This window comes from Fringilla coelebs (genome assembly GCF_963513975.1).
Source record: "Fringilla coelebs genome assembly, contig: SCAFFOLD_41, whole genome shotgun sequence".
In the NCBI taxonomy this organism is placed as follows: domain Eukaryota; kingdom Metazoa; phylum Chordata; class Aves; order Passeriformes; family Fringillidae; genus Fringilla; species Fringilla coelebs.
The window spans coordinates 707,934-730,508 of NW_028167191.1; the positions used below are offsets into that span (position 1 = coordinate 707,934).

Consider the following 22,575-nt stretch of genomic DNA (forward strand, 5'->3'; position numbering starts at 1 on the left):
GGAAACCCTGGGAGGAAGATGAATCTGACATGGAAAAACCGGACAGAGGTAGCTGTCAAGCTTCTCTTCCAGGCCTGGCATACTGGGCTGTGTCAAAGGCTGCTTCTTGGGTGCAAAGGCAGCTTTTTGCAGGCTCTGCTTCTCTCCTTGTCTCGCCCATCTTGCCACGCGCAAGTCTTAGAGGCACGGAGAATGCTCTGCTTTTGCAGCAGAGCAGGCAAAAGAGCAAGCGTCCTGCTCTCCAAATTGGCCAGGGGCATTTGCCACTGGCAGAGGAGAGATTGGCCCCCACTTCTTCTTACAAAAGCTGCTTGCATGGGAGAGCCAGCAGCACTGTGTGGGCCTTTGCTTCAGCTGCCCCTGTCTTTGCTGTGCTTTTCATGCTCTCCAAGCTGATGACTTTAGCTCCTCTGCTTTCCTTCTGCCTTGGATGGCAAGCTTTGCCCCTTCTGGGCTCAAGCCTGACTTTGGGTGGCTTTCTCTTGTGCTTGCAGTAAGAGAACTCTTGGACATGGCCAGCTCCCGTGGCATTCCCGGGGCAGCAGCTAACCTGGAGCTGGCCCTGCACTGCCTGCAGCAGGCTGGCGGCAGCGTTCCGGTAAGAAGCGGCTCTTTGGGCGCGGGGAGGAGTGGACAGGGAATTCATAAGGCCCGGGCACTGGCACAGCCTTTCCTGGCTGCTCCTTGAAGAAGGCACTGAACAGGAAGCAGAGCCCTTGCTGCCTGTTGTGTCTCCTGCAGCTGGGCCAGGCCTGAGCCCTAATGGCTCCAGCAGGAAGAATATCTCTCCTGGAGGCACTGGCCGACGCTCCTGCAGCCTGCTGCCTTGTGAATGGCCTGGAGATCCCTGTTCTCTAAGACATTTGCAGGGGCAATTCCCAGAAGCCTGAGTGGGCTGAGGCAATTGTGGCTGCAGGAGCAGCAAAATCACTGCCTTGGTGAGCCAAATGGCACTCTTGGGGAGCAGGATCAAAGGGCTGGGCAGCAAAAGCCAGGGGCTGGCAGCAAATGCCAATGTTTGAGCCCTATGGGAGCCAGTGGCCGGAATCCCTGAAGAGGCAAAGTCGCTGAAAGGCAGCATGGATGATTTTTGGCTTTTGCTTTTGTTGTGGGGCAGCTAAAGCCTTTTGCCCCTTTGATCTTGCAGGAGGCTCTGGAGATGTTGCTCTCGGGGGGGCCTCCAACACCTCAAGGCCATCCCTTGGCCGATTATCATTACGCAGGTAACCAAAGCAGAGCTTCTTCTTCACTGACACACGCTGCCGTCTCCTTAAGTGCCGCGGCAAGCATTTCTGCTTCAACAAGTAGTGCTTAACACCCGCACGGGGTCTCCACTTCTCCGGGGGTCGGGCAAAGCACCAGCATCTCCTCCTTCAGCTTTACTTCTTTTCCATGCCTTTTCCCTGGGCCATGCCTGCTCCTGTCTTCCTTGCCTTCTGAGGGAGCAGACGTGGACACGGGTGAATGATGGCTGGCGCCGACTTGCTTTCGGCAGCCAGGGGGATCTACTTCAAGTGGATGGAGGCATCAATTGACCCGCTGCTGCTTTTTACGGCCAGGCTCGGATAGATGGACACCTGAGGAGAAGGAGTCCTTCCAAAAGGCTTTCCACACCTACGGCAAGGATTTTCATCTCATCCAGAAGCAGGTAAAGCCATAGGACCTTCTTTACCCTAGCAGATCATCCCAAGGAAAGGTTGGCTATTTCAGCTACCAACTACGGGACTTCAGTCTCTCTCTTCTCAAGTACCAAACACCTTCAAGTAGTAACAAAAGGGGACATCCAAGGCCTGCAGGAAAATGGTGATCCTGCCTCTCCAGCCCTTTTCTGCAAGCTCTCTTGCAAGAAGCAGCTGTATTCTATCACACTTGTCTCACAGGTGTGCGGCTGCTTGCACAACACACATGGCGCTGGCATAATTGCAGTGAAGCGGGCAAAGAAGAACGGTGCTCGATGGATTTGTTGTTGCTCTGTGCATTACATGTGGTACCACGTAGCATAATACAGGGTTTATTCCTTTGCATGATGCCTCGCTTCCTCGAGATGATTTCATTTTACACCCTACTCCATTTCCTCCAGGATTTTCCTTCCTCCATTGCTCCATATTCTGCTTTTTCTCCAGTGCACCCTACAGCAGGGTCATTTGGGATTCCTTCTTTTTCTCTTCCCAACAGATCCAGACTAAGACCGTGGCACAGTGTGTGGAGTACTACTACTCCTGGAAAAAAGAGCAGAAAGTTGCCGGCACCCTTGCTCAGGTGAGTGGCAAGAGAATGGAGACATGCCAGGAGGGAATCAAGGAAGTGGCAGAAGGGGACACAAGCTGCTGGCAAGCCATGCCAGAGGCCGCTTTGCCAGGATCCCGTCGTCCCCTGCACTGGGAAAGGCGCAGCACATGCTGCCCAGGCCTTCACTGTGCTGCTGCCCTGGAATATGCAATCCTGGAGCATAACTTGGACCCAAGAAAGCAGCACTGCCACCAACATGGCCTTTGACTCTCTACAGCTTGCTTTCTCAAGGGCCTTGCTGATTCCAATCACACCCTTCATTCCCCACTGCTTGCTAACAGCAGCAATCCCAGCTGCCTTCATGCAGATGCTGCACATTTGCAGGGATCTTTTGTAGCATCCCAGCCTACTCCCCAAGGAGGAGCTGCCGCTGCTGTGCCTCTGCTCAAACTTTCCTTACTGGCAAACAGCAATTGGCTTCAGAGACAGAGACAGAGAGAGAGAGAGAAGTATTATTGAGGGTAGTAGAAAAGGGGGGGAAGCATGTGTCTTCACTGATTGGACTGAATTCAAATCCCATTTGAAGCCTAGACATTTGTGGAAGGAAACCCAAGAGAAATAGATGTTAGGCAGGGAGGTATAATTAAGAAGTGTGGAAGTAGAGATAGCCAGGCACTTATGCCAGCCCTTTGGGCTGTAGAAAAGAGGAGTCTTTTCCTCCAAGTGCTGGCTTGGCAGCCCGCCGCAGCCCACTGCCAAAGCCAGCCGTGTTCTCAGCTCTTGGGGCTTTGGAAGAATTTGCTTTGGCCCATAGACTTTTGTGCTGGACGCTCTGATTTGCAGCCTTCTGAGAGGAAGGAAACATTGATAAGGATTCTTTGATTTGCAGACTGCGTGCGAAGCAAAGAGCAGCAAAAGCCCCCCCAGAAAGGAGACTGGGCAGACAGGGAAGAGAAGCCGCAAGAGGGCTCGCAGCGCCGACTGTCCCTGCTGCCAAGCGCGCCAGCCGCCCCAGCCGGCGCGAGGCCCCTTTCCCTGCGGCCAGTGCAAACGGTGCGCAAGTTCCTCCTCTCTCTGCTCCAAGCTGCGCCTTTGCTCTAAAACAGGCTGAGCCTTTTCAAAGGCACCACAGGGCAAGCTGAGGCCACTTAGAGGGTGGGCCCTGGCAGGCGTGCTCAAGGTTACAAGCCACTTCCAACGCAAAGGGCTCAGCTCAAACCCACTTCAATTCACAAGGAAACCTTGCCGTGCCCCCCAACAAGACGCACTTGATACAAGTAGGAATAGATAGCATCAAAGCTTGCTTTGATGGGGCTGGTCAACTTCAAATGGGGATGAAGCAAAAGGAGGAGGACATTCCAAGGAATTGAAAGCACAGAGATCAAACTCATGGTGATGATCAATTTGCATATGTGTCACAGTCTGAAAAGACAGAAATTGGTACTAAAAGGGAGGTCTCCGTGCTTGCTTTCATGGTGTGTATTAAATTGACAATGGATGGTTTGTTTCCTATCTTCCAGGGTGTTTGAAACCATCAAGGAAAGGAACAAACACAGGAGAAGACATGGCCCACGGAAGGAAGCAGAGCCTCTCGTCAAGAAGAAAAGGCCCAATTAGACAAGCCTGCAGTTGTGCAGGGCTAGCCATCAAGAATTAGCCCTCAAGAAGACTAGATAGGAAGAAGATGGGTTTTTAAGAATTTAGGGTTGCTTATTCTTCTACTGAGTTGACATGGTAGCAATCTCTGCATTTCTTAGTTCAGATTAGTTCCGATTAGTTCAGATTAGTTCAGTAGTATTATTGAAGATGTTTTTCTTAGTAGTCCTAGATTTCTCAGTAAATGGAAGAGGTTTGGTGTTGGCTACGCTCTGTCTTTTGTCATTTTGCCTTTGTTGAGACGCAACCTCTCTTTATCATTAAAACAAAGTTTGTTCCAAATTCTGTCTTTTTGTCTGTATGAAATCACTCCAGCCAAGTTTGTTCCATTTGCTTGGTGTTGCAAGCATGGCACTTGCCCTGAGAGAAGAATGCGGGCACGTGAGTCCTCCCACCGGCCCAGCCCCTTGCTCAGCTGGCAGGACTTCCAAAGGGCCGTCTCCATGAGTGCCAAGGAAATAACGGTGGGGCTTCATCCTTTGATGAAGCCTAAAAACCTTGGCCGGGAGTTCAAAGGGAGGCTTTGTTGAATTCAATGAATTGGAGCGCAATGAGTGATCTTGTCTCACTCCACTTTCTGGGATAAAAGCAGAGGGTTCCGTCCTTTTTTGCTGCCCAGCAACATAACTTTGTTTCATTGTGGGCGACAGATGGACTTGACTGCCTTCCAGGACGTTTCTAACCTCTGCCATTCTATAAAATCCCTATGCACCACAAAGACATCAGTGGTTGCATTTCAGTTTCAATGTCAAGGCCCACTCTCCCGCTCTGGGCCTCCAGCAATCTCCTCAGCTAAAGCAGAGCGGCTGTGCCCATGATGCTCTCACTTCTCACAGCTTTGGCATTTGCAGCAAAGAAGAGTCAAAGTCACTCTTTTGTCTAGCCCAGCAAATGGCAGTGCCTAGCAAGGCTTTGGAGGCAGGGGCTAGGGAGGATGGAGAGGGGGCCAGGGAGGGGGGAATTGCCAGGCTGCTTCTGGCAAGGCGAGGGAAGCTTGCCCTTGTCCCATGGAGCCAGGGCAGGTGGGATTTGCAACCCACAAAGTATCTGCACTTCAGATACTTGAGAACCTACAAAGTATCTGCACTGCAGATACTTGAGAACCTCCAAAGTATCTGCACTGCAGTGGGCCTTGGTACAGCTGCGTTTGCTGGGTTTGTTGGCGTGTGTGGCACACGCAGGCTGGCAAGGAAGCGAGATTTGCTCTTGCTTAACGCTAGGCGGGATGGCAGCAAAAGTGGCTGGCTTTTGCCAGAGCTGGGACCTAAGTCTTGAAACAAAGGTGAAGGCCGTCAGTGTGGAGAAGTCATTCTGTCAGTGTTCCTTTCTCAGAGGAAGCCCAGAGTATTAGAGATGAACATTCTCCCTTCTTCAAGGCAGCTGGAAGAATGACATGGAAATTCTGCACGACAGATTGACTACCAAAACATGCTGGTGGACTGCCCCAGTGTGCGGCCCCATCAGTTGCCCTGAAAAACATCCTGTTTCTCCAAGGTTCAAGGAAGGAGAGTTGCGGTGAGAGACCCGCTCACTAGGCCAAAGGAGGCAAAACATCAAGTGACATCTTGGGCAGCAATAGGACAACTGAGCAAGGGGGCAGGAGGAATGCCTTCACTTGGAGAGAAAGCTTTGCCCTTGCTTCTGCACGCAACGCCTTGCAGCATCTAGCTCCTCTCCGAGCCGGAGGAGAGCCAGCGGCGGCAGTCGCCCTGCTTCTCTAGGGCAGGAGATGGGCTCTGGACTCTGGGCCCTTGCACAGAGCCAGGCTCCTGTGCACATTCAGCTGCAGGCACCTTACAGAGAAGCCCAGGCAAGACCCAGAGCTGTCCCTGCACGGCTTTTGCCCGTCTCATCAGACCACTGATGAGAAATGCCCCAGGGGGAAGGTTCTCCCAGCAAACTTGCAGCCCAAGAAGCAAAAGGGGCAAAGGTGGCCCATCCCTGTTCCTGTTGCCTGGCTCCCCTGGGGTTCTAAATGGAATGTTGTCCCTAGCAACTGGCATTGTCTCCCACTCCTGTGGCCGTTGGTGGAACACTGGTGGAGCAGCGGTGGAGCAGCAGCTGCAGGATCTGCTCCTGGGCTCTCCCTGCCTCTCTCTCTCGCCTTCTGCACTCAGCGCCACACCCGGCCTCTGCATCCACATCCTCCTCTTCTCCTCTGCCGCCAGGCATCCCCACAGCACTTTGGCACTGTCAAAGGTAAGGAAGTCCATGGTTGCCCTCAAAGCACTAACAGAAGGGCAGGAGGCTCCAGCTGCCTCTCCCGCCAGCCACCACACACAGGGTGCGTGCTCACTTTGCCCAGACCAGATTCCTCATGAAAGCGGGCTCCTACTTCTCTTGGAATAATGCTGCCCCCAGGGCAAACACAGACCTTTCCATAGAGGACAGAGAGAGCTGTCACGCTGCACTTGCAGATGCTCGTCCACTGATGACCTGATGAAATTTCTTGGCACCCATTTCACTCCTGAAACTATCTTGTGCTGACCCCAAAACATATTGGTCATTCCTGAGGAGTTCAGGGCTCCGGCGTCAAAAAGTCCTGTTGCGCCCTCACCCTGCTCACACCTCCTCCAAAGCTTCAAAAAGCAGAAGGATGGCATTTCTCCTCTGTGATCCCTACCGTTCAGGGCATGGAAGCAGTTTGCTGGCCCTCTCCTTCAATAGGGGCTTTCATCTTCAAAAATGATCTGCTTTCTGCAATTCTTAGAGACTTACATACTTACATCACTTACAGATGCGTTCTGGTTTCATCGCTTTATAGTTTGTTTTTTGGGGTTTTTTGGATCTCTTTTGCATAGAGATAGTGGTATAGATTTGTCTGAGTTTTTCAATGTCTGAAGGGCGGGTTCTGCTTCATGGCGAGAGGCAGCCATGAAATGCCATCTTGAGTGGTCCTTCTCAAGAGCACAATGACAGTAGGAGAGAATTTTCTGGGCTGGAAGGGATTCTCAAAGATCATGGAGCCCGCATCCTGGGCCTGCCCAGGACAGCCTCAAGAATCACAGGCTGGGCCCAAGGGCAGCGTCCAAAGGGTTTTGGAGCTCCGTCAGGCTTGGTGCTGTGACACCTTCCCTGGGGAGGCTGTTGCAGTGCCCAAGCACCCTGTGGCTGAAGAGCCTTCTCCTTCTATGCAAGCCAAGCCTCCACTGGCACGTCTTCCATGCCATTCTCTTGGTTCTTCTCCCTGGCCCCAAGAGCGGAGAGAGTAGTGCATGCCCTTGTGCTTCCCGTCTTGAGGAAGCTGCAGACTGCTAGGGGGTGCTGCCTTTGAAAATCCAGCAATTCCACCAAACGGAGGGGAGCTGGGACAGAGGAGCTCGTGCTTTGCAATGATGAGGATGAGAAGGAAGGCTAGCGACACATGGTGGCAGAAGGATTTTTATCTGGAGCATTGTTTTGATCTCTTGCAGGTGGAAAGGAGAGGCAGAATGAAAAGGAAAGCAAGAGCCAAGAGTCAGCCGTGAGTTTTGGCACAGGGTTAAAGGACAGCCAACTTGAGGAATGGCATAGAGGAGAACTGCTCTTTCAGAGTCAGGGTGGCACTGGGGCAAGGCTTTGGGTCTACGGGCGCTGTCTCTTGAGCGCTCGCCTTTCTTACGTCCACCTTCTTCTTCCTTTAGACACATCAATGTTGGCAGTGACTTTCAGGCCGAGCTCCCAGAGCTGCAGAGCAGACCAGCCAGTGAGGAGGAAGAGCATGCAAGCCTGATGTGGAAACCCTGGGAGGAAGATGAATCTGACATGGAAAAACCGGACAGAGGTAGCTGTCAAGCTTCTCTTCCAGGCCTGGCATACTGGGCTGTGTCAAAGGCTGCTTCTTGGGTGCAAAGGCAGCTTTTTGCAGGCTCTGCTTCTCTCCTTGTCTCGCCCATCTTGCCACGCGCAAGTCTTAGAGGCACGGAGAATGCTCTGCTTTTGCAGCAGAGCAGGCAAAAGAGCAAGCGTCCTGCTCTCCAAATTGGCCAGGGGCATTTGCCACTGGCAGAGGAGAGATTGGCCCCCACTTCTTCTTACAAAAGCTGCTTGCATGGGAGAGCCAGCAGCACTGTGTGGGCCTTTGCTTCAGCTGCCCCTGTCTTTGCTGTGCTTTTCATGCTCTCCAAGCTGATGACTTTAGCTCCTATGCTTTCCTTCTGCCTTGGATGGCAAGCTTTGCCCCTTCTGGGCTCAAGCCTGACTTTGGGTGGCTTTCTCTTGTGCTTGCAGTAAGAGAACTCTTGGACATGGCCAGCTGCCGTGGCATTCCCGGGGCAGCAGCTAACCTGGAGCTGGCCCTGCACTGCCTGCACCAGGCTGGCGGCAGCGTTCCGGTAAGAAGCGGCTCTTTGGGCGCGGGGAGGAGTGGACAGGGAATTCATAAGGCCCGGGCACTGGCACAGCCTTTCCTGGCTGCTCCTTGAAGAAGGCACTGAACAGGAAGCAGAGCCCTTGCTGCCTGTTGTGTCTCCTGCAGCTGGGCCAGGCCTGAGCCCTAATGGCTCCAGCAGGAAGAATATCCCTCCTGGAGGCACTGGCCGACGCTCCTGCAGCCTGCTGCCTTGTGAATGGCCTGGAGATCCCTGTTCTCTAAGACATTTGCAGGGGGAATTCCCAGAAGCCTCAGTGGGCTGAGGCAATTGTGGCTGCAGGAGCAGCAAAATCACTGCCTTGGTGAGCCAAATGGCACTCTTGGGGAGCAGGATCAAAGGGCTGGGCAGCAAAAGCCAGGGGCTGGCAGCAAATGCCAATGTTTGAGCCCTATGGGAGCCAGTGGCCGGAATCCCTGAAGAGGCAAAGTCGCTGAAAGGCAGCATGGATGATTTTTGGCTTTTGCTTTTGTTGTGGGGCAGCTAAAGCCTTTTCCCCCTTTGATCTTGCAGGAGGCTCTGGAGATGTTGCTCTCGGGGGGGCCTCCAACACCTCAAGGCCATCCCTTGGCCCATTATCATTACGCAGGTAACCAAAGCAGAGCTTCTTCTTCACTGACGCACGCTGCCGTCTCCTTAAGTGCCGCGGCAAGCATTTCTGCTTCAACAAGTAGTGCTTAACACCCGCACGGGGTCTCCACTTCTCCGGGGGTCAGGCAAAGCACCAGCATCTCCTCCTTCAGCTTTACTTCTTTTCCATGCCTTTTCCCTGGGCCATGCCTGCTCCTGTCTTCCTTGCCTTCTGAGGGAGCAGACGTGGACACGGGTGAATGATGGCTGGCACCGACTTGCTTTCGGCAGCCAGGGGGATCTACTTCAAGTGGCTGGAGGCATCAATTGACCGGCTGCTGCTTTTTACGGCCAGGCTCGGATAGATGGACACCTGAGGAGAAGGAGTCCTTCCAAAAGGCTTTCCACACCTACGGCAAGGATTTTCATCTCATCCAGAAGCAGGTAAAGCCATAGGACCTTCTTTACCCTAGCAGATCATCCCAAGGAAAGGTTGGCTATTTCAGCTACCAACTACGGGACTTCAGTCTCTCTCTTCTCAAGTACCAAACACCTTCAAGTAGTAACAAAAGGGGACATCCAAGGCCTGCGGGAAAATGGTGATCCTGCCTCTCCAGCCCTTTTCTGCAAGCTCTCTTGCAAGAAGCAGCTGTATTCTGTCACACTTGTCTCACAGGTGTGCGGCTGCTTGCACAACACACATGGCGCTGGCATAATTGCAGTGAAGCGGGCAAAGAAGAACGGTGCTCGATGGATTTGTTGTTGCTCTGTGCATTACATGTGGTACCACGTAGCATAATACAGGGTTTATTCCTTTGCATGATGCCTCGCTTCCTCGAGATGATTTCATTTTACACCCTACTCCATTTCCTCCAGGATTTTCCTTCCTCCATTGCTCCATATTCTGCTTTTTCTCCAGTGCACCCTACAGCAGGGTCATTTGGGATTCCTTCTTTTTCTCTTCCCAACAGATCCAGACTAAGACCGTGGCACAGTGTGTGGAGTACTACTACTCCTGGAAAAAAGAGCAGAAAGTTGCCGGCACCCTTGCTCAGGTGAGTGGCAAGAGAATAGAGACATGCCAGGAGGGAATCAAGGAAGTGGCAGAAGGGGACACAAGCTGCTGGCAAGCCATGCCAGAGGCCGCTTTGCCAGGATCCCGTCGTCCCCTGCACTGGGAAAGGCGCAGCACATGCTGCCCAGGCCTTCACTGTGCTGCTGCCCTGGAATATGCAATCCTGGAGCATAACTTGGACTCAAGAAAGCAGCACTGCCACCAACATGGCCTTTGACTCTCTACAGCTTGCTTTCTCAAGGGCCTTGCTGATTCCAATCACACCCTTCATTCCCCACTGCTTGCTAACAGCAGCAATCCCAGCTGCCTTCATGCAGATGCTGCACATTTGCAGGGATCTTTTGTAGCATCCCAGCCTACTCCCCAAGGAGGAGCTGCCGCTGCTGTGCCTCTGCTCAAACTTTCCTTACTGGCAAACAGCAATTGGCTTCAGAGACAGAGACAGAGAGAGAGAGAGAAGTATTATTGAGGGTAGTAGAAAAGGGGGGGAAGCATGTGTCTTCACTGATTGGACTGAATTCAAATCCCATTTGAAGCCTAGACATTTGTGGAAGGAAACCCAAGAGAAATAGATGTTAGGCAGGGAGGTATAATTAAGAAGTGTGGAAGTAGAGATAGCCAGGCACTTATGCCAGCCCTTTGGGCTGTAGAAAAGAGGAGTCTTTTCCTCCAAGTGCTGGCTTGGCAGCCCGCCGCAGCCCACTGCCAAAGCCAGCCGTGTTCTCAGCTCTTGGGGCTTTGGAAGAATTTGCTTTGGCCCATAGACTTTTGTGCTGGACGCTCTGATTTGCAGCCTTCTGAGAGGAAGGAAACATTGATAAGGATTCTTTGATTTGCAGACTGCGTGCGAAGCAAAGAGCAGCAAAAGCCCCCGCAGAAAGGAGACTGGGCAGACAGGGAAGAGAAGCCGCAAGAGGGCTCGCAGCGCCGACTGTCCCTGCTGCCAAGCGCGCCAGCCGCCCCAGCCGGCGCGAGGCCCCTTTCCCTGCGGCCAGTGCAAACGGTGCGCAAGTTCCTCCTCTCTCTGCTCCAAGCTGCACCTTTGCTCTAAAACAGGCTGAGCCTTTTCAAAGGCACCACAGGGCAAGCTGAGGCCACTTAGAGGGTGGGCCCTGGCAGGCGTGCTCAAGGTTACAAGCCACTTCCAACGCAAAGGGCTCAGCTCAAACCCACTTCAATTCACAAGGAAACCTTGCCGTGCCCCCCAACAAGACGCACTTGATACAAGTAGGAATAGATAGCATCAAAGCTTGCTTTGATGGGGCTGGTCAACTTCAAATGGGGATGAAGCAAAAGGAGGAGGACATTCCAAGGAATTGAAAGCACAGAGATCAAACTCATGGTGATGATCAATTTGCATATGTGTCACAGTCTGAAAAGACAGAAATTGGTACTAAAAGGGAGGTCTCCGTGCTTGCTTTCATGGTGTGTATTAAATTGACAATGGATGGTTTGTTTCCTATCTTCCAGGGTGTTTGAAACCATCAAGGAAAGGAACAAACACAGGAGAAGACATGGCCCACGGAAGGAAGCAGAGCCTCTCGTCAAGAAGAAAAGGCCCAATTAGACAAGCCTGCAGTTGTGCAGGGCTAGCCATCAAGAATTAGCCCTCAAGAAGACTAGATAGGAAGAAGATGGGTTTTTAAGAATTTAGGGTTGCTTATTCTTCTACTGAGTTGACATGGTAGCAATCTCTGCATTTCTTAGTTCAGATTAGTTCAGATTAGTTCAGATTAGTTCAGTAGTATTATTGAAGATGTTTTTCTTAGTAGTCCTAGATTTCTCAGTAAATGGAAGAGGTTTGGTGTTGGCTACGCTCTGTCTTTTGTCATTTTGCCTTTGTTGAGACGCAACCTCTCTTTATCATTAAAACAAAGTTTGTTCCAAATTCTGTCTTTTTGTCTGTATGAAATCACTCCAGCCAAGTTTGTTCCATTTGCTTGGTGTTGCAAGCATGGCACTTGCCCTGAGAGAAGAATGCGGGCACGTGAGTCCTCCCACCGGCCCAGCCCCTTGCTCAGCTGGCAGGACTTCCAAAGGGCCGTCTCCATGAGTGCCAAGGAAATAACGGTGGGGCTTCATCCTTTGATGAAGCCTAAAAACCTTGGCCGGGAGTTCAAAGGGAGGCTTTGTTGAATTCAATGAATTGGAGCGCAATGAGTGATCTTGTCTCACTCCACTTTCTGGGATAAAAGCAGAGGGTTCCGTCCTTTTTTGCTGCCCAGCAACATAACTTTGTTTCATTGTGGGCGACAGATGGACTTGACTGCCTTCCAGGACGTTTCTAACCTCTGCCATTCTATAAAATCCCTATGCACCACAAAGACATCAGTGGTTGCATTTCAGTTTCAATGTCAAGGCCCACTCTCCCGCTCTGGGCCTCCAGCAATCTCCTCAGCTAAAGCAGAGCGGCTGTGCCCATGATGCTCTCACTTCTCACAGCTTTGGCATTTGCAGCAAAGAAGAGTCAAAGTCACTCTTTTGTCTAGCCCAGCAAATGGCAGTGCCTAGCAAGGCTTTGGAGGCAGGGGCTAGGGAGGATGGAGAGGGGGCCAGGGAGGGGGGAATTGCCAGGCTGCTTCTGGCAAGGCGAGGGAAGCTTGCCCTTGTCCCATGGAGCCAGGGCAGGTGGGATTTGCAACCCACAAAGTATCTGCACTTCAGATACTTGAGAACCTACAAAGTATCTGCACTGCAGATACTTGAGAACCTCCAAAGTATCTGCACTGCAGTGGGCCTTGGTACAGCTGCGTTTGCTGGGTTTGTTGGCGTGTGTGGCACACGCAGGCTGGCAAGGAAGCGAGATTTGCTCTTGCTTAACGCTAGGCGGGATGGCAGCAAAAGTGGCTGGCTTTTGCCAGAGCTGGGACCTAAGTCTTGAAAGAAAGGTGAAGGCCGTCAGTGTGGAGAAGTCATTCTGTCAGTGTTCCTTTCTCAGAGGAAGCCCAGAGTATTAGAGATGAACATTCTCCCTTCTTCAAGGCAGCTGGAAGAATGACATGGAAATTCTGCACGACAGATTGACTACCAAAACATGCTGGTGGACTGCCCCAGTGTGCGGCCCCATCAGTTGCCCTGAAAAACATCCTGTTTCTCCAAGGTTCAAGGAAGGAGAGTTGCGGTGAGAGACCCGCTCACTAGGCCAAAGGAGGCAAAACATCAAGTGACATCTTGGGCAGCAATAGGACAACTGAGCAAGGGGGCAGGAGGAATGCCTTCACTTGGAGAGAAAGCTTTGCCCTTGCTTCTGCACGCAACGCCTTGCAGCATCTAGCTCCTCTCCGAGCCGGAGGAGAGCCAGCGGCGGCAGTCGCCCTGCTTCTCTAGGGCAGGAGATGGGCTCTGGACTCTGGGCCCTTGCACAGAGCCAGGCTCCTGTGCACATTCAGCTGCAGGCACCTTACAGAGAAGCCCAGGCAAGACCCAGAGCTGTCCCTGCATGGCTTTTGCCCGTCTCATCAGACCACTGATGAGAAATGCCCCAGGGGGAAGGTTCTCCCAGCAAACTTGCAGCCCAAGAAGCAAAAGGGGCAAAGGTGGCCCATCCCTGTTCCTGTTGCCTGGCTCCCCTGGGGTTCTAAATGGAATGTTGTCCCTAGCAACTGGCATTGTCTCCCACTCCTGTGGCCGTTGGTGGAACACTGGTGGAGCAGCGGTGGAGCAGCAGCTGCAGGATCTGCTCCTGGGCTCTCCCTGCCTCTCTCTCTCGCCTTCTGCACTCAGCGCCACACCCGGCCTCTGCATCCACATCCTCCTCTTCTCCTCTGCCGCCAGGCATCCCCACAGCACTTTGGCACTGTCAAAGGTAAGGAAGTCCATGGTTGCCCTCAAAGCACTAACAGAAGGGCAGGAGGCTCCAGCTGCCTCTCCCGCCAGCCACCACACACAGGGTGCGTGCTCACTTTGCCCAGACCAGATTCCTCATGAAAGCGGGCTCCTACTTCTCTTGGAATAATGCTGCCCCCAGGGCAAACACAGACCTTTCCATAGAGGACAGAGAGAGCTGTCACGCTGCACTTGCAGATGCTCGTCCACTGATGACCTGATGAAATTTCTTGGCACCCATTTCACTCCTGAAACTATCTTGTGCTGACCCCAAAACATATTGGTCATTCCTGAGGAGTTCAGGGCTCCGGCGTCAAAAAGTCCTGTTGCGCCCTCACCCTGCTCACACCTCCTCCAAAGCTTCAAAAAGCAGAAGGATGGCATTTCTCCTCTGTGATCCCTACCGTTCAGGGCATGGAAGCAGTTTGCTGGCCCTCTCCTTCAATAGGGGCTTTCATCTTCAAAAATGATCTGCTTTCTGCAATTCTTAGAGACTTACATACTTACATCACTTACAGATGCGTTCTGGTTTCATCGCTTTATAGTTTGTTTTTTGGGGTTTTTTGGATCTCTTTTGCATAGAGATAGTGGTATAGATTTGTCTGAGTTTTTCAATGTCTGAAGGGCGGGTTCTGCTTCATGGCGAGAGGCAGCCATGAAATGCCATCTTGAGTGGTCCTTCTCAAGAGCACAATGACAGTAGGAGAGAATTTTCTGGGCTGGAAGGGATTCTCAAAGATCATGGAGCCCGCATCCTGGGCCTGCCCAGGACAGCCTCAAGAATCACAGGCTGGGCCCAAGGGCAGCGTCCAAAGGGTTTTGGAGCTCCGTCAGGCTTGGTGCTGTGACACCTTCCCTGGGGAGGCTGTTGCAGTGCCCAAGCACCCTGTGGCTGAAGAGCCTTCTCCTTCTATCCAAGCCAAGCCTCCACTGGCACGTCTTCCATGCCATTCTCTTGGTTCTTCTCCCTGGCCCCAAGAGCGGAGAGAGTAGTGCATGCCCTTGTGCTTCCCGTCTTGAGGAAGCTGCAGACTGCTAGGGGGTGCTGCCTTTGAAAATCCAGCAATTCCACCAAACGGAGGGGAGCTGGGACAGAGGAGCTCGTGCTTTGCAATGATGAGGATGAGAAGGAAGGCTAGCGACACATGGTGGCAGAAGGATTTTTATCTGGAGCATTGTTTTGATCTCTTGCAGGTGGAAAGGAGAGGCAGAATGAAAAGGAAAGCAAGAGCCAAGAGTCAGCCGTGAGTTTTGGCACAGGGTTAAAGGACAGCCAACTTGAGGAATGGCATAGAGGAGAACTGCTCTTTCAGAGTCAGGGTGGCACTGGGGCAAGGCTTTGGGTCTACGGGCGCTGTCTCTTGAGCGCTCGCCTTTCTTACGTCCACCTTCTTCTTCCTTTAGACACATCAATGTTGGCAGTGACTTTCAGGCCGAGCTCCCAGAGCTGCAGAGCAGACCAGCCAGTGAGGAGGAAGAGCATGCAAGCCTGATGTGGAAACCCTGGGAGGAAGATGAATCTGACATGGAAAAACCGGACAGAGGTAGCTGTCAAGCTTCTCTTCCAGGCCTGGCATACTGGGCTGTGTCAAAGGCTGCTTCTTGGGTGCAAAGGCAGCTTTTTGCAGGCTCTGCTTCTCTCCTTGTCTCGCCCATCTTGCCACGCGCAAGTCTTAGAGGCACGGAGAATGCTCTGCTTTTGCAGCAGAGCAGGCAAAAGAGCAAGCGTCCTGCTCTCCAAATTGGCCAGGGGCATTTGCCACTGGCAGAGGAGAGATTGGCCCCCACTTCTTCTTACAAAAGCTGCTTGCATGGGAGAGCCAGCAGCACTGTGTGGGCCTTTGCTTCAGCTGCCCCTGTCTTTGCTGTGCTTTTCATGCTCTCCAAGCTGATGACTTTAGCTCCTATGCTTTCCTTCTGCCTTGGATGGCAAGCTTTGCCCCTTCTGGGCTCAAGCCTGACTTTGGGTGGCTTTCTCTTGTGCTTGCAGTAAGAGAACTCTTGGACATGGCCAGCTCCCGTGGCATTCCCGGGGCAGCAGCTAACCTGGAGCTGGCCCTGCACTGCCTGCACCAGGCTGGCGGCAGCGTTCCGGTAAGAAGCGGCTCTTTGGGCGCGGGGAGGAGTGGACAGGGAATTCATAAGGCCCGGGCACTGGCACAGCCTTTCCTGGCTGCTCCTTGAAGAAGGCACTGAACAGGAAGCAGAGCCCTTGCTGCCTGTTGTGTCTCCTGCAGCTGGGCCAGGCCTGAGCCCTAATGGCTCCAGCAGGAAGAATATCCCTCCTGGAGGCACTGGCCGACGCTCCTGCAGCCTGCTGCCTTGTGAATGGCCTGGAGATCCCTGTTCTCTAAGACATTTGCAGGGGGAATTCCCAGAAGCCTCAGTGGGCTGAGGCAATTGTGGCTGCAGGAGCAGCAAAATCACTGCCTTGGTGAGCCAAATGGCACTCTTGGGGAGCAGGATCAAAGGGCTGGGCAGCAAAAGCCAGGGGCTGGCAGCAAATGCCAATGTTTGAGCCCTATGGGAGCCAGTGGCCGGAATCCCTGAAGAGGCAAAGTCGCTGAAAGGCAGCATGGATGATTTTTGGCTTTTGCTTTTGTTGTGGGGCAGCTAAAGCCTTTTCCCCCTTTGATCTTGCAGGAGGCTCTGGAGATGTTGCTCTCGGGGGGGCCTCCAACACCTCAAGGCCATCCCTTGGCCCATTATCATTACGCAGGTAACCAAAGCAGAGCTTCTTCTTCACTGACACACGCTGCCGTCTCCTTAAGTGCCACGGCAAGCATTTCTGCTTCAACAAGTAGTGCTTAACACCCGCACGGGGTCTCCACTTCTCCGGGGGTCAGGCAAAGCACCAGCATCTCCTCCTTCAGCTTTACTTCTTTTCCATGCCTTTTCCCTGGGCCATGCCTGCTCCTGTCTTCCTTGCCTTCTGAGGGAGCAGACGTGGACACGGGTGAATGATGGCTGGCACCGACTTGCTTTCGGCAGCCAGGGGGATCTACTTCAAGTGGCTGGAGGCATCAATTGACCGGCTGCTGCTTTTTACGGCCAGGCTCGGATAGATGGACACCTGAGGAGAAGGAGTCCTTCCAAAAGGCTTTCCACACCTACGGCAAGGATTTTCATCTCATCCAGAAGCAGGTAAAGCCATAGGACCTTCTTTACCCTAGCAGATCATCCCAAGGAAAGGTTGGCTATTTCAGCTACCAACTACGGGACTTCAGTCTCTCTCTTCTCAAGTACCAAACACCTTCAAGTAGTAACAAAAGGGGACATCCAAGGCCTGCGGGAAAATGGTGATCCTGCCTCTCCAGCCCTTTTCTGCAAGCTCTCTTGCAAGAAGCAGCTGTATTCTGTCACACTTGTCTCACAGGTGTGCGGCTGCTTGCACAACACACATGGCGCTGGCATAATTGCAGTGAAGCGGGCAAAGAAGAACGGTGCTCGATGGATTTGTTGTTGCTCTGTGCATTACATGTGGTACCACGTAGCATAATACAGGGTTTATTCCTTTGCATGATGCCTCGCTTCCTCGAGATGATTTCATTTTACACCCTACTCCATTTCCTCCAGGATTTTCCTTCCTCCCTTGCTCCATATTCTGCTTTTTCTCCAGTGCACCCTACAGCAGGGTCATTTGGGATTCCTTCTTTTTCTCTTCCCAACAGATCCAGACTAAGACCGTGGCACAGTGTGTGGAGTACTACTACTCCTGGAAAAAAGAGCAGAAAGTTGCCGGCACCCTTGCTCAGGTGAGTGGCAAGAGAATAGAGACATGCCAGGAGGGAATCAAGGAAGTGGCAGAAGGGGACACAAGCTGCTGGCAAGCCATGCCAGAGGCCGCTTTGCCAGGATCCCGTCGTCCCCTGCACTGGGAAAGGCGCAGCACATGCTGCCCAGGCCTTCACTGTGCTGCTGCCCTGGAATATGCAATCCTGGAGCATAACTTGGACCCAAGAAAGCAGCACTGCCACCAACATGGCCTTTGACTCTCTACAGCTTGCTTTCTCAAGGGCCTTGCTGATTCCAATCACACCCTTCATTCCCCACTGCTTGCTAACAGCAGCAATCCCAGCTGCCTTCATGCAGATGCTGCACATTTGCAGGGATCTTTTGTAGCATCCCAGCCTACTCCCCAAGGAGGAGCTGCCGCTGCTGTGCCTCTGCTCAAACTTTCCTTACTGGCAAACAGCAATTGGCTTCAGAGACAGAGACAGAGAGAGAGAGAGAAGTATTATTGAGGGTAGTAGAAAAGGGGGGGAAGCATGTGTCTTCACTGATTGGACTGAATTCAAATCCCATTTGAAGCCTAGACATTTGTGGAAGGAAACCCAAGAGAAATAGATGTTAGGCAGGGAGGTATAATTAAGAAGTGTGGAAGTAGAGATAGCCAGGCACTTATGCCAGCCCTTTGGGCTGTAGAAAAGAGGAGTCTTTTCCTCCAAGTGCTGGCTTGGCAGCCCGCCGCAGCCCACTGCCAAAGCCAGCCGTGTTCTCAGCTCTTGGGGCTTTGGAAGAATTTGCTTTGGCCCATCGACTTTTGTGCTGGACGCTCTGATTTGCAGCCTTCTGAGAGGAAGGAAACATTGATAAGGATTCTTTGATTTGCAGACTGCGTGCGAAGCAAAGAGCAGCAAAAGCCCCCGCAGAGAGGAGACTGGGCAGACAGGGAAGAGAAGCCGCAAGAGGGCTCGCAGCGCCGACTGTCCCTGCTGCCAAGCGCGCCAGCCGCCCCAGCCGGCGCGAGGCCCCTTTCCCTGCGGCCAGTGCAAACGGTGCGCAAGTTCCTCCTCTCTCTGCTCCAAGCTGCACCTTTGCTCTAAAACAGGCTGAGCCTTTTCAAAGGCACCACAGGGCAAGCTGAGGCCACTTAGAGGGTGGGCCCTGGCAGGCGTGCTCAAGGTTACAAGCCACTTCCAACGCAAAGGGCTCAGCTCAAACCCACTTCAATTCACAAGGAAACCTTGCCGTGCCCCCCAACAAGACGCACTTGATACAAGTAGGAATAGATAGCATCAAAGCTTGCTTTGATGGGGCTGGTCAACTTCAAATGGGGATGAAGCAAAAGGAGGAGGACATTCCAAGGAATTGAAAGCACAGAGATCAAACTCATGGTGATGATCAATTTGCATATGTGTCACAGTCTGAAAAGACAGAAATTGGTACTAAAAGGGAGGTCTCCGTGCTTGCTTTCATGGTGTGTATTAAATTGACAATGGATGGTTTGTTTCCTATCTTCCAGGGTGTTTGAAACCATCAAGGAAAGGAACAAACACAGGAGAAGACATGGCCCACGGAAGGAAGCAGAGCCTCTCGTCAAGAAGAAAAGGCCCAATTAGACAAGCCTGCAGTTGTGCAGGGCTAGCCATCAAGAATTAGCCCTCAAGAAGACTAGATAGGAAGAAGATGGGTTTTTAAGAATTTAGGGTTGCTTATTCTTCTACTGAGTTGACATGGTAGCAATCTCTGCATTTCTTAGTTCAGATTAGTTCAGATTAGTTCAGATTAGTTCAGTAGTATTATTGAAGATGTTTTTCTTAGTAGTCCTAGATTTCTCAGTAAATGGAAGAGGTTTGGTGTTGGCTACGCTCTGTCTTTTGTCATTTTGCCTTTGTTGAGACGCAACCTCTCTTTATCATTAAAACAAAGTTTGTTCCAAATTCTGTCTTTTTGTCTGTATGAAATCACTCCAGCCAAGTTTGTTCCATTTGCTTGGTGTTGCAAGCATGGCACTTGCCCTGAGAGAAGAATGCGGGCACGTGAGTCCTCCCACCGGCCCAGCCCCTTGCTCAGCTGGCAGGACTTCCAAAGGGCCGTCTCCATGAGTGCCAAGGAAATAACGGTGGGGCTTCATCCTTTGATGAAGCCTAAAACCCTTGGCCGGGAGTTCAAAGGGAGGCTTTGTTGAATTCAATGAATTGGAGCGCAATGAGTGATCTTGTCTCACTCCACTTTCTGGGATAAAAGCAGAGGGTTCCGTCCTTTTTTGCTGCCCAGCAACATAACTTTGTTTCATTGTGGGCGACAGATGGACTTGACTGCCTTCCAGGACGTTTCTAACCTCTGCCATTCTATAAAATCCCTATGCACCACAAAGACATCAGTGGTTGCATTTCAGTTTCAATGTCAAGGCCCACTCTCCCGCTCTGGGCCTCCAGCAATCTCCTCAGCTAAAGCAGAGCGGCTGTGCCCATGATGCTCTCACTTCTCACAGCTTTGGCATTTGCAGCAAAGAAGAGTCAAAGTCACTCTTTTGTCTAGCCCAGCAAATGGCAGTGCCTAGCAAGGCTTTGGAGGCAGGGGCTAGGGAGGATGGAGAGGGGGCCAGGGAGGGGGGAATTGCCAGGCTGCTTCTGGCAAGGCGAGGGAAGCTTGCCCTTGTCCCATGGAGCCAGGGCAGGTGGGATTTGCAACCCACAAAGTATCTGCACTTCAGATACTTGAGAACCTACAAAGTATCTGCACTGCAGATACTTGAGAACCTCCAAAGTATCTGCACTGCAGTGGGCCTTGGTACAGCTGCGTTTGCTGGGTTTGTTGGCGTGTGTGGCACACGCAGGCTGGCAAGGAAGCGAGATTTGCTCTTGCTTAACGCTAGGCGGGATGGCAGCAAAAGTGGCTGGCTTTTGCCAGAGCTGGGACCTAAGTCTTGAAAGAAAGGTGAAGGCCGTCAGTGTGGAGAAGTCATTCTGTCAGTGTTCCTTTCTCAGAGGAAGCCCAGAGTATTAGAGATGAACATTCTCCCTTCTTCAAGGCAGCTGGAAGAATGACATGGAAATTCTGCACGACAGATTGACTACCAAAACATGCTGGTGGACTGCCCCAGTGTGCGGCCCCATCACTTGCCCTGAAAAACATCCTGTTTCTCCAAGGTTCAAGGAAGGAGAGTTGCGGTGAGAGACCCGCTCACTAGGCCAAAGGAGGCAAAACATCAAGTGACATCTTGGGCAGCAATAGGACAACTGAGCAAGGGGGCAGGAGGAATGCCTTCACTTGGAGAGAAAGCTTTGCCCTTGCTTCTGCACGCAACGCCTTGCAGCATCTAGCTCCTCTCCGAGCCGGAGGAGAGCCAGCGGCGGCAGTCGCCCTGCTTCTCTAGGGCAGGAGATGGGCTCTGGACTCTGGGCCCTTGCACAGAGCCAGGCTCCTGTGCACATTCAGCTGCAGGCACCTTACAGAGAAGCCCAGGCAAGACCCAGAGCTGTCCCTGCACGGCTTTTGCCCGTCTCATCAGACCACTGATGAGAAATGCCCCAGGGGGAAGGTTCTCCCAGCAAACTTGCAGCCCAAGAAGCAAAAGGGGCAAAGGTGGCCCATCCCTGTTCCTGTTGCCTGGCTCCCCTGGGGTTCTAAATGGAATGTTGTCCCTAGCAACTGGCATTGTCTCCCACTCCTGTGGCCGTTGGTGGAACACTGGTGGAGCAGCGGTGGAGCAGCAGCTGCAGGATCTGCTCCTGGGCTCTCCCTGCCTCTCTCTCTCGCCTTCTGCACTCAGCGCCACACCCGGCCTCTGCATCCACATCCTCCTCTTCTCCTCTGCCGCCAGGCATCCCCACAGCACTTTGGCACTGTCAAAGGTAAGGAAGTCCATGGTTGCCCTCAAAGCACTAACAGAAGGGCAGGAGGCTCCAGCTGCCTCTCCCGCCAGCCACCACACACAGGGTGCGTGCTCACTTTGCCCAGACCAGATTCCTCATGAAAGCGGGCTCCTACTTCTCTTGGAATAATGCTGCCCCCAGGGCAAACACAGACCTTTCCATAGAGGACAGAGAGAGCTGTCACGCTGCACTTGCAGATGCTCGTCCACTGATGACCTGATGAAATTTCTTGGCACCCATTTCACTCCTGAAACTATCTTGTGCTGACCCCAAAACATATTGGTCATTCCTGAGGAGTTCAGGGCTCCGGCGTCAAAAAGTCCTGTTGCGCCCTCACCCTGCTCACACCTCCTCCAAAGCTTCAAAAAGCAGAAGGATGGCATTTCTCCTCTGTGATCCCTACCGTTCAGGGCATGGAAGCAGTTTGCTGGCCCTCTCCTTCAATAGGGGCTTTCATCTTCAAAAATGATCTGCTTTCTGCAATTCTTAGAGACTTACATACTTACATCACTTACAGATGCGTTCTGGTTTCATCGCTTTATAGTTTGTTTTTTGGGGTTTTTTGGATCTCTTTTGCATAGAGATAGTGGTATAGATTTGTCTGAGTTTTTCAATGTCTGAAGGGCGGGTTCTGCTTCATGGCGAGAGGCAGCCATGAAATGCCATCTTGAGTGGTCCTTCTCAAGAGCACAATGACAGTAGGAGAGAATTTTCTGGGCTGGAAGGGATTCTCAAAGATCATGGAGCCCGCATCCTGGGCCTGCCCAGGACAGCCTCAAGAATCACAGGCTGGGCCCAAGGGCAGCGTCCAAAGGGTTTTGGAGCTCCGTCAGGCTTGGTGCTGTGACACCTTCCCTGGGGAGGCTGTTGCAGTGCCCAAGCACCCTGTGGCTGAAGAGCCTTCTCCTTCTATCCAAGCCAAGCCTCCACTGGCACGTCTTCCATGCCATTCTCTTGGTTCTTCTCCCTGGCCCCAAGAGCGGAGAGAGTAGTGCATGCCCTTGTGCTTCCCGTCTTGAGGAAGCTGCAGACTGCTAGGGGGTGCTGCCTTTGAAAATCCAGCAATTCCACCAAACGGAGGGGAGCTGGGACAGAGGAGCTCGTGCTTTGCAATGATGAGGATGAGAAGGAAGGCTAGCGACACATGGTGGCAGAAGGATTTTTATCTGGAGCATTGTTTTGATCTCTTGCAGGTGGAAAGGAGAGGCAGAATGAAAAGGAAAGCAAGAGCCAAGAGTCAGCCGTGAGTTTTGGCACAGGGTTAAAGGAC

The 22,575-nt window shown here is 52.4% G+C and overlaps 1 protein-coding gene across 1 annotated transcript in view; it reads left to right on the top strand.

The window, feature by feature from the left end:
• Positions 1 to 16,508, top strand: part of LOC311166183 (uncharacterized protein) — a gene marked incomplete at both ends in the record, with an annotated part of 192,004 nt that extends 175,496 nt beyond the window's left edge. Inside the window, 4 exons of the mRNA XM_084227651.1 lie at positions 7,509 to 7,605; positions 9,207 to 9,248; positions 9,776 to 9,859; positions 16,476 to 16,508. Coding sequence (XP_084083777.1) covers positions 7,509 to 7,605; positions 9,207 to 9,248; positions 9,776 to 9,859; positions 16,476 to 16,508 — 256 coding nt within the window. The remainder of the gene's footprint in view (positions 1 to 7,508; positions 7,606 to 9,206; positions 9,249 to 9,775; positions 9,860 to 16,475) is intronic.
• Positions 16,509 to 22,575: the final 6,067 nt, after the last annotated feature.